We start from the raw sequence: 15,196 nt of genomic DNA on the forward strand, positions 1-15,196 counted from the left end.
TCCCACCTGCAGTACTGTGTTCGGCTCTGGGCCCCGCAGCGTAAAAAAGATGTGGACCTGATTGAGTGGGTCCAGAGGGGGGCCACAGATGATCAGAGGGCTGGGGAGCCTCCACTATGAAGACAGGCTGGGAGAGCTGGCATTGTTCTGCCTGGAGAAGAGAAGGTTCTGGGGAGACCTTATAGCAGCCTGCTAGTAACTAGAGGCGGCCTACAGGAAAGGTGGGGAGGGACTTTTTATCAGAGAGTATAGTGATAGAATGAGGAGTAATGGTCTTAAGCTAAGAGAGAGTAGATTTACGTTAGATACTGGGAACAAATTTTTTACTGCGAGGATGGTGAGGCACTGGAACAGGTTGCCCAGAGCAGCGGTTGATGCCCCATCCCTGGGAGTGTTCAAGGCCAGGCTGGATGGGGCTCTGAGCAACCTGGGAGGTGTCCCTGCCTGTGTCAGAGGGGTTGGAACTAGATGATCTTTAAGGCCCTTTCCAACCCAAATCATTATATGATTCTATAACCTTGTCATAATTACAGTGTGGTCTGAAAATACCTGAAACCATTAGGAAGGGCCTTAACCATTTCTAAGGAGGGACATTGATTGATGGTAGGGATTACTGAACTAAAACAAATTGCAGCTCATTTTTTGCATTCAGTATGATCCTGAAAGGCAGATGTATGAAGAATTGTGCTTAACTGGTTTTTTATGTTGGTTTAAATCAATAATTAAATAAAGGTGAGAGATAGATGATGTAAAGGAACACAAGGTATAATGTAGAATCTAAGAAGCCTGTTTGTTGCACTTATCCAGGAGGATATGTTCAAATAAAACCTTTTGGAGTAATCCAGTTAAAAGATTTAGAGACTGTTTTTCAGTAATTTAGCTTTAAAAACTCTGACCACAGAGGGTATTCGCTGATACAATGGTGAATAGCAGCACAGCAAGCAAGGTAGTGATACTGTCAACATTTTTAGAAAACTATTATGGAGTCATAGTATTTAATACTTTAGTAGCACTTGCTACTTCCCAAGCCATAAATTGGACCTTTTGTGTGGAAATATGTAGCTCATTTTAAGTCATAGCCAATGAAAAGTGTTGTAGAAATATTTTCTACAAATTGTATAGTGTTGAGGTTGGTCATCGATTTGAGACGTTACAGTCCTTGATTACAGGTTTTGTAGCAATTTCTGTTTAAATTATCTCTCCCTGTGTACAGGTTTACTTTGATTATATGCGAAGCTGGATCCAAATGCTACAGCAGTTACCTCAAGCGTCTCATAGTTTAAAAAATCTTTTGGAGGAAGAATGGAATTTCACCAAAGAAATAACTCCTTATATAAGAGGAGGTGAAGCTCAAGCTGGCAAACTGTTCTGGTAGGTTTTATTTAATTACTGTGCTTATGGTGTTGATTTGTGCCAGTTACATATTCAAGTCAGCAGTTGTTCAGGGTTCCCAGTCTGGGCTTCTTGAGGCCATATACGCAGCTGTTAAGTCTTTGTGATTTTGTGGATTATTACAATGACTGTAGCTATAGGATGCAGTAAGTGCAGATTGCTTTTGCTCTGGCTATAACAGTAACGACTGCTTCTGTGGAGAGTCCCCGTTCCTGCTGGCACTGGGCACGCAGAGTAACTGAGGGCCCCCAAGATGCTGCTTAGTTCTGCAGGCAGACTTGGCAATGTGTCTTTTTTGCATTGGACAGAGTAGGAACTGTAAGGTGCTATGCTACCTGAATGAGATTTTGAAGTTCCACCATTTGTGTTGCTACAGTGATATTGCAGGAATGCTGCTGAAATCTACAGGAATGTTTTTAGATTCTGGACTACAGGACAGTTGTGATGAATTTTGGGCCAGTGCCGATGACAGTACTGCATCAGATGAAATCAGGTATTAAGCCCTTCAGCTTAATAAAAATAAACACGCTTATATTTCTATACCCCTGACAGGTACATACTGCATTTTATTTCTTAAAATGAGAACCTGGTAAATCCAAGACTCTGTGGACTTTATTGCTGATATTTCTGTGTGCAGTAGTAATGACCAATCATTTTGTTTGCTTGAAGTCTAGTAACCTTCTTTTTAGTTCAGGGTATGAGAGATTGTTTATGTAACATTCCTTAAATTATTTTTTTATATCGTTATCAAAAATATACCTGTGAGTTCAATTTATTTCAGTCAGCTGCTTATAATTATTTATCTTTTCTGTGTTCTTTCTATTGACATATAGCTGTTAGGAAATAAAGATTATTTACATATATAAATGCGATATGATTTATTAAAACATTGTCACTTCATTCTTATGACTGTTTCAGGAGGTCTGTTATAGAGACCAGCCGAGCACTCAAAGAGCTGTTTCATGAAGCTAGGGAGCGAGCCTCCAAAGCTCTTGGATTTGCTAAAATGCTGAGGAAAGTAAGTTAACAGTAGAGTCTCATCTTACATATATGCTTTAAAGAAATTTAATCCGAAAGCATGTTCTTTGGTTTTGTCATTACTTGTAGGACCTTGAAATAGCAGCAGAATTTGCGTTGTCAGCCCCTGTACGAGATCTTCTGAATGCTCTGAAAACGAAAGAGTATGTGAAGGTAAATTCAGTTTAGAGGCATGAAAGTGGAGTGGGGATGCTAAGCAAAATGTTGAAGGATATTTTTTGACATACTTTCAGTTTTCAATTTAAAACATCACGTATGTAATATGGAATTGTAGTAGTCAAATTATTTTCTGTACCTGTCTTCGTGTGAGTGAGAATGCTAGTCTATGTTTTGGGAAGTCAGTGTCCAATTCCTTGTCTTCCCAAAGATTCTTTTTGTGACTTAGGAAAAGCTGTTTTGCTTCAATTGTATTTACACGTTTGTGAGAGGGGAGTAATAACACTTAGTAGAGAGTATTATGAAAAATAAATGCTTTAAAATTTGAGGTGAACAGATACATCAGTAAATGGACAAGTTTAAACAGAAAATCTCGAACTATGGACCTGCGTGTTTTATGCTTTTATAAAGCAACAATATTATAGTGGAGGTCTGTTCTAGCAAGCTTCCTTGAGAGTGTTAACGTTGTGAGGGACTGTGTTTTGCTCCAGAATAGCTGTTAGAAAACTATTGTACAACAGAAGTAGGCTAAGTTCGCAGTGCCTGGTATTTGCTGTACTATAAATTCCCACCTTTATGGTTTTGCACTTTATTCCTTAAAAACTCCTAGGTGTACAAGTCTTTACTGTAGTTTGAATTTAATTAAATCAGTTGCTTCAACAGATTAAATTTATTTGGATCTGCTGGTTTTTGTCTTGCCATACATTGAATATATATAATTCACAATTGGGAGATAATCTATTAACTTCTGCATTACAAAATTCTTGTTAGATTTGTATAAATGATTGCTGAAAATAGAAATTGGTCCAAGGAGACACTGACAAGTTTACAGGAGAGAAGTTCATAAAAGGTTGTTAAATACATGGATGAAACATCTGGCTCAGCAGGACCCTGGTCTGTGAATTGTTTAAGAGTAGGAGAATAGTCAGGTAGATCAGTATACATTTACTTTTAAAAAACATTTTCCCCCAAATATCCACTCTTGGCTGCTTTGAGACACAATATTACATTTGGTACACCTTACAGTTAAAGATAGTATTACTGTTCTTATGCATGTTTTGAAGAAAAAATTGAATCTCGAGTTTGAAAAAATCTGTGTAAACACAAGGGTTAACTAATCTAGGTGGATTATTTGAATCTCAGTATTTATCCCTCTTTATGTATTACCTCTCCCCTTTTTTCCACCACTCAAAATGACGCACATCTTGGTGATTAACACGTTATATATTGGCCCTCTAACATCATGCAGGGAGTTTAAATTTTTAACAGCTTTATCAATCAGATGCTCATTAGTTTCGGGAAACTATATTAGCTTTCAGTAACACCCATCTAGTTTTTATATTGACCTATAAATTATAATGGTTTTAATTATAAAATATTGCTGCCTAATGGTAAAAATGTTGAGTCCAGTGTGTTTTGTCTTGGCTTGATGACATCAAACTCTGAAAAGAGAGAATTAAACCTCACTATAGGTCAGTTACCTCATGTCAAATCAGAGGTATCAACTATTTCACTGTCTTCACAGTCTGATTCTGATGCCTGACTTGGTTAAAGTATTGTTACCAATGTGACAGATACAATGCAGAAGTAGCTCTTAAGTAGTATAAGTAGTATTTTATTAAAATAGAGCACTCTTACTGGGCTTAATTAATCTTTCATGAATAGTGAAAGAATATCTGATACTCTTTTAGCCATAGTTTTGCTTACTTTTATCTTTTGTAGCCATTGAGAAATGTTGTGTGGATTCTTAGGGATCCTGAAGGAATTTTTTTTTTTTTTTTAATATTCCAGTCTTAAGACTTAGGAAGCACACATTTTTAAATTAGTGTTGACTAATTTACTTTGTAAAATATGTGTATATATAATTTTGTACTTACATATATGCATAGGTATAGTATGTATGTGAAATTAGACTTTTTTGTAACAAGATTCCTTTAGAAGAGTGCGTAGAAGGATCAATTGAAGGTGCAAGGAAAGATGCCACTGAAAGTTGGTGATTTAGCAGATTTCCAGACAAATAATTTCTTAAAATGCATTTTGAGTTTTTCTAGAAAAATGGCTGAATGCATTGTTTTGTGTGTATATTGTGCATCTGTTCAAATTGGAAGCTCTGTTACATAAATGAGATTACATGTGTCTTTTATTTATTTTGTGTATCATAGAAAACAGTGAGATTCACTCAGTGTATTTTTATTTTTTTCTACAGGTACAAATTCTTGGACTTGAGAATTTACAAGTATTTGTACCAAATAGTATCGCAGGGGAAAAGTCTCTGATTTTGCAGCTCCTCAATGCAGCTGCTGGAAAGGATTGCTCAAAGGATTCAGATGAGGTTGCATATGAGGCCTATTTAGTAATGACCAAACACGGTGATAAAGACCATGAATCAGATGACAGCTGGAGTGCATGGGAGGGTCAGCCAGTCAAAGTAGTGCCACAAGTAGAAACTGTTGACACACTGCGCACAATGCCGGTGGGTTTTGGTCTTGGTTTTTTCCCTGCCTGTGATCTCCACACTTACATGAATGCTTATCCTTTCATATTAACCACAGTAATTTAAGTGAGGCATGTGTCCTTTTATAGATAATTAAAAGTTAAATTCAAGGGTAAGATTGATTCTTAGTTGTGTTAATGCAAGTGTTAAATTCAATGGGGTTTAGCATTTCTTAGAAGGATTAATCTCTACAATGTGCATTTTCAGGTCTGGACTTTTATCATAAAGAGATACTGTCAATATCTAGTTGAACGTTCAGTATCAGAAGTGTGGATAAGACTTGAAAACTGTACATTTTATTAAGAAGGCACCAGTTCCCAAGAATGTGTGGTGGTTGTGTGCTTTCCACACACTGAGGCATGAAAGCAGTTACTTTCGATATCGGATGAATTGTGACATTTAAAGTCACGTTCCTGTGGAAGCTACGGGATGTTTTAACAGTTCTGCAGAAGCAATCTTTCCAGTCATACTTTCCTTCATCCCAAGCCAACAGAGGTTGCCTGCCAGCAGTTCTGCTGTGCTGTAGCAACTGAGCCAGCTGCAGCTCCTTGCCCCTCCTGTTCTCATACCCTTATGTTAGGCTAACTGAATTTTCCCTTTGGTATGTCATGCAGTTCCTTAGATCTTTACCATAAATGGGCTTTACTGTCCATGAACAGAGTGACTTTCCATGTCGCTGTGCCTAGCCTCTAGCATTCAAATGGCTCGAGCAATTACAGGCAGTTGAAAAAGTCGCTCCTGTATATGCTGCTGCTTTTAACATGCAAGCATGTTACAACTTATTTGTCTGTTGCCCAGACTGAACAATAAAAAAACAGCCTTTGATTAAGTGCTTAGAATTTCATTGGACTTCTATCAAAGTTAGCATTTCACTCAGAAAATGAAAACAGCAAAAAATAGAATCTGGGTTGCAAGTGGTATTCTATCTGACATATGTGAGTGCACATAAAACACTGTGTATGTGTTTATATGTGCATATGTGTAACACTGTTTATGAATTTTTTAAAATCCAGTATTGAAAGGTTAGGAAGTAAAATAACCTTTAAAAAATCATCCTGTGTTTTTTTTAAAAAAACATTTTAATTGCAAACTAGAAAAAACATAAGCTTATTTAAAAATACTTATAAAATAGAAGAATCCTATCAACATTTAAAGAATTTTGAGCATGAAATTATTCTTTGGGGATGAGATATTGAAAACAGAGATGAAGTAGGTCTTGTTTGCAGAGTAAATTGTTGGATATGTGTTGTCTGTAGTTTGAAATTAACAGAGCTTAGTATGTAACTCAGTGCCACAGCAAAGGCAATGCTGTGTGTGACTGTACTTTTACAGACTTCTGCAACGTCAGAGCTCTGGTTTATAAAACATATTCTTACATCTTAAAAATTTTCAAAGTCTGAGCAAATACTGTGTGGTAAGTCTATGGCTTTACCTGTTCAATAGTAGGTTTTTGTCCTGAGTGTATTACATTACTTGGATAAAACCTGCTTATTTATGTGATGGTTGTTACTTCCATCTGCTTTGAGAAAATAAAATTATTTTGCTTAGATGGTGCCTTTCTGTGTGTAACTGTTCTGAAGATAATTTTAATAGTATTTCCCAAACCTTTCCAGAAGTGAATAGGAGTGCATTCCCGTTGAAAACTTGCTGTGTTGTTTGCCCTAATAGAACTCTACTCATAAGATGAGAGTTTATCAAGTTCAGTTGTCAGCATCAAGCATGATTTAAAGATTTTCATAAAGAGCAACAAGAGAGGTCTTTCATATTTTAGAATTTGAAAAATAACCAGTTGGAATTTGCTGATATGGGATATCTTTTATAGAGAGATTTTTTTTTTTTAAAAGAACTTGTGGTATCTTGTATTCCTAGGTTGATAACCTCCTCCTTGTAGTCATTCAGTCTGCTCACCTTGTGAGTCAGAGAAAAGCTTTCCAGCAGTCTATTGAAGGGCTCATCTCTCTGCACCAGGAACAGACATCTAGCCAACCGGTCATCGCCAAAGCTCTACAACAGCTAAAAGTAAGCAGTTTTCAAGATTATCTTGGTCAAAATTGATAGTGCTTTGTTCAAAGATAAGTAAAAACGTGCAAGGAGATTGCAATGTTAATGACATAATCTGCAATTATAATTTATATAACCTCTATGGACTTTACTTTCAGTACATTTTTCATTCTGTTTCTGCAAAGGATTTATGAGTGTATTTTTGAACAATATTGGCGTAATCATTTTTGCACTGGGAAGTGGGAAGCAAGTCCATAATGCAGTAGCAATATGAATAGCAATAGAATAAATAAATTGATAAATGTCAGCTATTGATTTGGAAGAAAGTGTTTAGTTTCATAAAAATAAATTCCATCAAAATCCATGATCTGAAAGAAACAACTTATTTTTCCTCAAATTTGGGGAAGATTGCTGCTTTGTGATGTAAAAGTGGGTAGGTCTCTCTCTGATTTTTTGCTTTTGTTTTTAGTGTGTGAGTTGGTTTTGGTGGGGTGTTTTTTGTTTTTTTGAGGTTTTGTTGTTGTTGTATGAGGGTTTTCTTTGGTGTTTTTTTCTGTTGGCTTAGGTTTTTGTGGAGGACCCAGAAAAGCAAAGATTTATTAGATTGAAATTGCAATATCAGGCCCCTACATTTCCCCCTGAGTTCAGTAGGAGCTGTGCCCACATACCAGGGTGAAAATACAACCAAAGGCTTGGTCATGTTATAGATGGCAAAATGAATTTTCTCTGTTGTCTGGTTTTGGTTGGGTGTTTTTTCTGGGTTTGGTTTTGTTGTTGTTTTTGGTTGGTTTTTTTTTTTTGTGGACTCCTCACCACTGTTTTTGTTTTTAAAGTTAATGTCACTCAAGCAAACAAGCTTAACTATAATCCTTCAGTTAATTTTAAGACTTGCTTTGTGCAACTGCTTGAAAGTGCTATTCCAAGACTGAATGGATTGTGATGGCATTAAAGTACATTTCCATTTAAAATAATGTAATTGTTAGATTCATGTTTGCTTTAGTCTTGTCAGCTGTAGAATATAAATAATAATTTGATGCTCCCCCCATCCCTTTTTGTTGTTGTTGCTCAGAGTGATGCATTACAGCTATGCAATAAGATAAGCAGTGCCATTGACAGAGTTGATCACATGTTCACATCTGAGTTTGATGCTGAAGTTGATGAATCTGAATCTGCCACTTTGCAGCAATACTACCGGGAAGCCATGATACAGGGTTATAATTTTGGGTTTGAGGTAAGGAAAGAAAAGATTAATGACACATTGTCTTGTTTTAGTCAGAACCAACTGAAATTTTTGGTTTTGCATTTGTGCAAATGAAAAAGTGTAACTCAGTGGAAATACAAAGAATTCATAGAATCGTTTAGGTTGGGAAGAACCTTTAAGATGAAGTCCAGCCATTAACCCAGCACTGCCAAGTCCATCACTAAACTGTGTCACTAAGCACCACATCTGCATGTCTTTTAAATACCTCCAAGCATGGCGTATCAACCACAGGGCAGCCTGTTCCAATGCTTGACAACCCTCTCGGTGAAGAATTTTTTCCTAATGTCCAATCTGAACCTCCCCTGGAGCAACTTGAGGCCATTTCCTCTCATCCTATTGCTTGTTACTTGGGAAAAGAGGCTGACACCCACCTGTCTACAGCCTCCTTTCAGGTAGTTCTAGAGAGCAATAAAGTCTCCCCTGAGCCTCTTTTCTGCAGGTTGAACACCCCAGTTCCTCAGCCACTCCTCATAAGACTTGTTTTACAGACAAGGGGCCAAAACTGAGCACAGTGTTTGAGGTGCGGCCTCACCAGTGCCAAGTACAGGGTGACAGTCACTTCCCTAGTCCTGCTGGCCACAGTCTCTGATACAAGCCAGGACGCTGTTGGCCGCCTTGGCCACCTGGGCACACTGCTGGCTCATGCTCAGCTGGCTGTCGACCAGCACCCCCAGGCCCTTTCCCACCAGGCAGTTTCCAGCCGCTCTGCCCCAGGTCTGTAGCGCTGCGTGGGGTTGGTGTGACCCAAGTGCAGGACCCGGCACTGAGCCCTGTTGAACCTCATACAATTGGCCTTGGCCCATCGGTCCAGCCTGTCCAGACCCCCCTGCAGAGCCTTCCTGCCCTCAGGCAGATCAACACTCCCCCCAGCTTGGTGTCATCTGCAAACTTACTGAGGGTGCGCTCGATCCCCTCATCCAGATCAATGATAAAGAGATTAAACAGAACTGGCCCCAGCACTGAGCCCTGGGGAACACCACTTGTGACTGGCTGCCAACTGGAGTTAACTCCATTCCCCACCACTCCTTTGGCTTGGCTGTCCAGCCAGTTTTTACCCAGTGAACAATACACCTGTCCAAGTCATGAGGAGCCAGTTTCTCCAGGAGAATGCCGTGGGAAATGGTGCCTAAGGCTTTACTAAGATCCAGGCAGACAACACCTACAGCCTTTCCCCTTTCCGCTAAGCAAGTCACCTTGTCATAGAAGGAGATCAGGTTAGTCAAGCAGGACCTGCCTTTCATAAACTCATGCTAACTGGGCCTGGTCACCTGGTTGTCCTGTATGTGTTGTGTGATGGCACTCAAGATGATCTACACCATAACCTTCCCCAGGACTGAGGTCAGAGTGACAAGCCTGCAGTTCCCCGGATCCTCCTTCCAGCCCTTCTTGTAGATGGAAGTTACATTTGCTAGGTTCCAGTCAACTAGGACCTCCCAATTCTAGCAGAACATTGTGTGTTGCTGCAGAAATCTTATGTGAAAATGATTGAAAAAGAACAGATGGATCTGTTACATTCAGACTACTATTAGCAATGCCTGGAACTCTTAAAAAGCTTTAAGAGCTTGAGGATTTCAGGTGTAGTCTTGTAGACTCTGCTACTTGTCAGCTTTTAGATGAAATAAGAAATATCCTTTGATGTTGAATGTCATTGTGTAACTTGGCTTCTCACAGTTTTTCATCCTAGAACAGCATAACACTAATATGAGCTATTCTTTCAAAGTTTGTGGTTGATGCAGTGCCTATAGCTTTTGAGTGCCTTCCTGAAACAGCTGCTGAGTGTCACGGGTTAACCCCAGCCTGCAACTAAGCACCGCCCGGCCACTTGCTCGTTGTCTTCTCTGCAGCCCCCCCCCCCCCATGGGATGGGGGAGAATCAGAAGAGTAAACATGAAAAAACTTGTGAGTTGAGGTAAAGACAGTTTAATAGGTAGAGCAAAAACTGTGCACAGAAGCAAAGCAAGACAAGGAAGTCTTTCTCCACTTCCCATCAGCAGACAGGGGTTCAGCCATCCCCAGGAAAGCTGGGCTCCATCACATATAACGGTTACTTGGGTAGACAAACACCATCGCTCTGAATCACACACCCCCCTCCCTTCTTCCCCATTTTATATACTCAGCATGACGTCATATGGTGTGGAATATCCCTTGGGTCAGTTGGGGTCAGCTGTCCCAGCTGTATCCCCTACCAACTTCTCATACACCCCCAGCCTACTTGCTGGTGGGCTGGAGTGAGAAGCAGATAAACCCTTGGCTCTGTGTGAGCACTGCTCAGCAGTGACTAAGACATCCCAGTGTTATCTACACTGTTCTGAGCAGAAATCTAAAATATAGCCCCGTACTAGCCTACTGTGAAGAAAACTATCTCAGCAAAAACCACAATAAAGAAATGTCATGTTCAGGTGCTTTTAGTATGTTGTTTCACTATTTGGTTCCTGTGAGCTTTGTAAAAACTTTTTAAGATTTAATACTAACATATTTCTAAGGATGGTCTGCTAAAAAATATCTGATGTTTCTGTTTATTTTTTTAAATGTACTTATATAACTCCTTTATCCCCTAATGTTACCTGCAGTATAATTAAAAATGAACGCTACTTTGCAGTTCAGTCTCTGATTACAGAACTGAACGTTTATGTAGCTTTTCTTAAATGATGTGTGTACACCGTTAACCATCAGCGCGTGCCTGTATACACATAAGAATGCAGTATGGCTCAAGTGCTGCCTCTCACTGTGGCACATTTTGTATCATATACTTTTTATGATTTTTTTCTATAAATATGCATCTGAGTTAAATATAAACTCTTTGTCTAAGAATAGGATGTGACTGTTACCATACTGTAGAGTTTTGTTAGCCTGCAAATACTCCAGTGGATATTGCAAATGGTATTTTTGTTCTTCTTATTAATACGTGAAAAGTAATCTTTAGTGTTTCTTACAGTACCATAAAGAAGTTGTTCGTCTGATGTCTGGAGAATTCAGGCAGAAAATTGGAGACAAGTATATCAGCTTTGCCAGGAAATGGATGAATTATGTGCTAACAAAATGTGAGAGTGGCCGGGGCACTCGACCCAGGTAACAGCCAACTTGTGACTGCCATGTGTGTTTAAATAACATGCAGGAATTTTCACACTTTGAGTAACTTTGAGTTCTTCTGAACTACTGATGCTTCTGGCTCTTAAATTTTGAAAATAATTTGAATAATAAATGCATAAATCCAAATGAATGCTCCAGCTGCGTACCAAAAGAATTAGTGGAATGCTTTGCCTCATGTTAACTGACAGAAAATGGGAAGAAAAAGTGGAGGTTGTTGGACCCAGATAATTAAAAGACTTTAGAGAAGGGTCATTAAGTTGGAATAAAAGTGCTATGTGATCAGGAGTCAATATGCAACAGTCATTCTTTGGGTATTCTACAGAGAAAGCTGTATTGTTTTCTGCCAGTTGCAGAAATGAGATATGTATGGAACCTCCTGTAGAAGTCCTTCTGTTAGTCCTTTCTGAAAGTGTCCAAAGTATGGCCCACAGATGAGGAAGAAGTGTTTCCACTCTGCTGAAAATTCTTTAGTTTTATGATTGCAATAATGGGTGCACTTGTGGGTGTTTTTTGTTGTAGTCTAAATATTTTCTGTCTTGTCTGGCAGTAGTGTTGTGCCCAGTGGTCTCTCAAATTGTGCTTACAGTTGGTGCTATGAAACTCTACTGCTGGGCGCTAATGAAAAAAGTTAAAGTTGCATCACTTTGACAATGTAAGTGGAGGAACTGGGAGACTGGTCCAAGCAGAACAATACCATTGCTTGGTTAACTTAGGTGTTTTTGCAGCATTTTTTAGCTGGTATATCAGAAATGTAGTAGAATTCTTTTGCATAAAAATAGGTGCTTTTATATTGATCTGCGCTAGCAGATTTCACAGAAGTGACGGTTTTGTTTCCTTAAAGTATAGGGCTGATCAGTTTGTCCTGGAGGTGGGTTGCTCTCCTTACTGGAAGAGGGGGAGGAAAGAGTGGGTAGGCTGAACCATATGTGGATAGGCTAGTTAGCTTGGTCTGCTGATCTTAAAAACAAAACCAAAAAAAACCCAAAACCAAAAAAAACAAACCCAAAAGGAAACAAAAAACCCCAAACCCCAAAACAACATAAAAGGCTTTTAAAAGTATGTTAACAGCAAAAGGAGGACTTAAAGATGACACTGGTCCATTACGTGGTGAGACTGGTCACCTCACAAATAGGGATGAAGATAAAGCAAAGACATTTAATGCCGCCTTCACCTCTGTCTTAAGCACAAATGATGGGCCCTGGGACCCCTGGAGTGGTAAACTCCTGGCTGACTTTCAACTTGAACAAGGTTTGCTGGTGCAGTGGAATGCACGCAAGTCCAGAGGGCCTTAATTCATTCTGAGGTTCTGAAGAAGTTGGCTGATGTTATTGCAAGACCCCTCTCAGTTATTTATCAACAGTCTCAGGAATCTGGAGCAGTCCCTCTTGACTGGTAGCTAGCAAACATTGTTCCAATTCTCAAGAAGGGCAAGAAAGAACATCATGGTAATTACAGGCCTGTCAGTCTCACTTCAGTTCCTTGGTAAAATTACGGAGATTATTCTGGGAGTTACTGAAAAACACTTCAGAGACAATGTAGTCATTTATCAAAGTCAACATGGGGTCATAGAGGGCAAGCCATGCCTTATTAATTGCCATTTTATGACAAGGTTACCCACCAAGTGGATGAAGAGAAGGCAGTGGACGTGGTCGGGTTTTTTTGTGTGGTTTGTTTGGTTTCTTTAAAATGACTATTTTAGCAGAGCTTTTGATATTGTCTCTCACAGTATCCTTCTGGACAAAATGCCTATCTAGCATACGGCTGGACATGGGCACAATATGATGGGTGAACAACTGACTGAAGGGTTGGGCTCAAAGAGTTGGTGTAAATGGGGTGACATCTGGCTGGTAGCCAGTCACTACGGTTTTCTGCAGGGCTCAGTTTTAAGCCCAGTTCTCGTCAATGTTATCAGTGATCTGGACACAGGAGTTGAGTATGTACAAAGTAAGTTTGCCAGCGACACTATATTAGGAGGAGCTGTTAATTCCCTTGAGGGTACAGAGGCCTTACAGAGAGAGCTTGATAGATGAGGAGTACTGGGCAATCACCAAGCTTATGAAATTTAACAAGGACAAATGCCAGATTTGCACCTGGGACCGTGTAATCCTGGATATATGTATAGATTAGGGGCCAAGAGGTCGGGGTGCAGCCCTGCAGAAAGGGATCTCGGGGTTCTGGTTGACGGTACGCTCTGTGTGAGTCGGTGTGCCTTGGTGGTGGAAAGGGTCAGCTGTGTCCTGGGGTGCATTAGGCAGAGTACAGCTAACCAGCTGAAAGAGGTGATTGTCCAACCGTGCCCAGCATTGGTGCAGCGCACCATGAGTACTGTGTTTACTTCTGGGCTCCACAATATGAGAAGGATGTAAAAATGTTAGTGTGTCTGAAGAAGGGCAATGAAGGTGGTGAAAGGACTGGAGGGAAAGTCTTACATGAGGAGTGGTTGTGCATACTAGGTTTGCTCAGCTTGGAGAAGCAGAGACTGAGGGGTGACCCCATTACTGTCTACAGCTTCTGGAGGGGAAGTGGAGTGCGAGGCGCTGAGCTCTTCTCTCTGGTGATAAGATATGAGGGAGTGCCTTAAAGCTACGTTAGGGGAAGTTCAGATTGAATATTAAGAAAAAGTTCTTCACTGAGAGGGTGGTCAAGCCCTGGAACAAGCTCCCCAGTGAAGTGGTCATGGCCCCAGGCCTGTTGGTGTTCAAGAAGCATTTGGACAATGCTTAGGTGTATGGTTTAACTTCTAGGTTGTTGTGTGTGGAGTTAGGAGTTGGACTGCGATGGTCCTCATGGGTCTCTTCCAACTCCGTGTATCCTGTGATTCTACCTAGAGGTCTTAAGAGGAGGCAGTGCAGGGAGAGCATGTGGCTGAACTGAAGGCACAACTTACTTTAACCAAGTTCATTAATTATTTTGCTTTACCAGTGTAGGGCTTGAAACCATTGATGCCCCGTTACTGCTTATCAGATAGTCGTGAAATCATTAGTACACTTTCAATCTTGTTTCAGAAATGAGAATTTAGGCAGGGAACATAGTGGTTTGGCTTGTTGCTTTGAAGCATACATATTATGAGTGACTTGATGATACTGTTCCTGAAGAGAGCGTGTGCATGGATTGAAATATATGGCATCACCTGCTCACTTTATTTGGTGGCGTCCTTGCTAAACTCAGACTTTATCTCAGTACTAACTGGGCAAATATTAATACAAGTTAAATATTTTGCCTCTTACGTATTAATCCATTTTCTTACAAAGATTGTACCATATTTTCTAGAAGAAAAATAACTGCCATTTACTGTTCTTGGATGTTGTTGAAACTCTTATGATGACTTTAGCTGAAGAGCGGTTAATTTTCTGTCTTTTCTTTTTCTTTGAGCTAGGTGGGCAACTCAAGGTTTTGATTTTCTTCAAGCCATTGAGCCAGCATTTATTTCAGCTCTCCCAGAAGATGACTTCTTGGTATGGAATAAGTTGTTCTGCTTGTTTATTTCTAAATGTTTGTGAAGCTATCAGTACATGTTTTTCAGGGATAGTTTTTATAAAACAGTCTGAATACAGATGCTGATTGGTGTTGTATGTAACTGTTGATACCTCTTCAGTTTGTAAGATACTGAATAGAGTATGTTTGTGACAATCAGCATTAATGTTTTCAAATTGCTGACAAGTTGCTGTTTTGGGAGGCTCTTTCTTTGTCTCTTGGGAAAGTTTACAGCAGCTTTTCTGCAGAGTTACAATTTATAGTTGTTGTTATAAGTTTCTGAATGTGAG

The 15,196-nt window shown here is 39.6% G+C and overlaps 1 protein-coding gene across 7 annotated transcripts in view; it reads left to right on the top strand.

Annotated features, from left to right (window-relative positions):
• Positions 1 to 15,196, top strand: part of MAP3K4 (mitogen-activated protein kinase kinase kinase 4) — an 80,923-nt gene that overhangs the window by 38,047 nt on the left and 27,680 nt on the right. For all 7 annotated transcript variants that reach the window (XR_008748028.1, XR_008748026.1, XR_008748027.1 and 4 more), the window contains exons 6-14: positions 1,214 to 1,371; positions 1,769 to 1,885; positions 2,311 to 2,410; positions 2,500 to 2,583; positions 4,793 to 5,059; positions 6,950 to 7,099; positions 8,151 to 8,312; positions 11,278 to 11,411; positions 14,809 to 14,887. Coding sequence is in view for 4 of the 7 variants with exons in the window: in XM_055809831.1 (XP_055665806.1) it covers positions 1,214 to 1,371; positions 1,769 to 1,885; positions 2,311 to 2,410; positions 2,500 to 2,583; positions 4,793 to 5,059; positions 6,950 to 7,099; positions 8,151 to 8,312; positions 11,278 to 11,411; positions 14,809 to 14,887 (1,251 nt within the window). In the remaining 3 variants the exon portion in view is untranslated. The remainder of the gene's footprint in view (positions 1 to 1,213; positions 1,372 to 1,768; positions 1,886 to 2,310; positions 2,411 to 2,499; positions 2,584 to 4,792; positions 5,060 to 6,949; positions 7,100 to 8,150; positions 8,313 to 11,277; positions 11,412 to 14,808; positions 14,888 to 15,196) is intronic.

This window comes from Falco peregrinus, chromosome 7 (genome assembly GCF_023634155.1).
Source record: "Falco peregrinus isolate bFalPer1 chromosome 7, bFalPer1.pri, whole genome shotgun sequence".
NCBI lineage: Eukaryota > Metazoa > Chordata > Aves > Falconiformes > Falconidae > Falco > Falco peregrinus.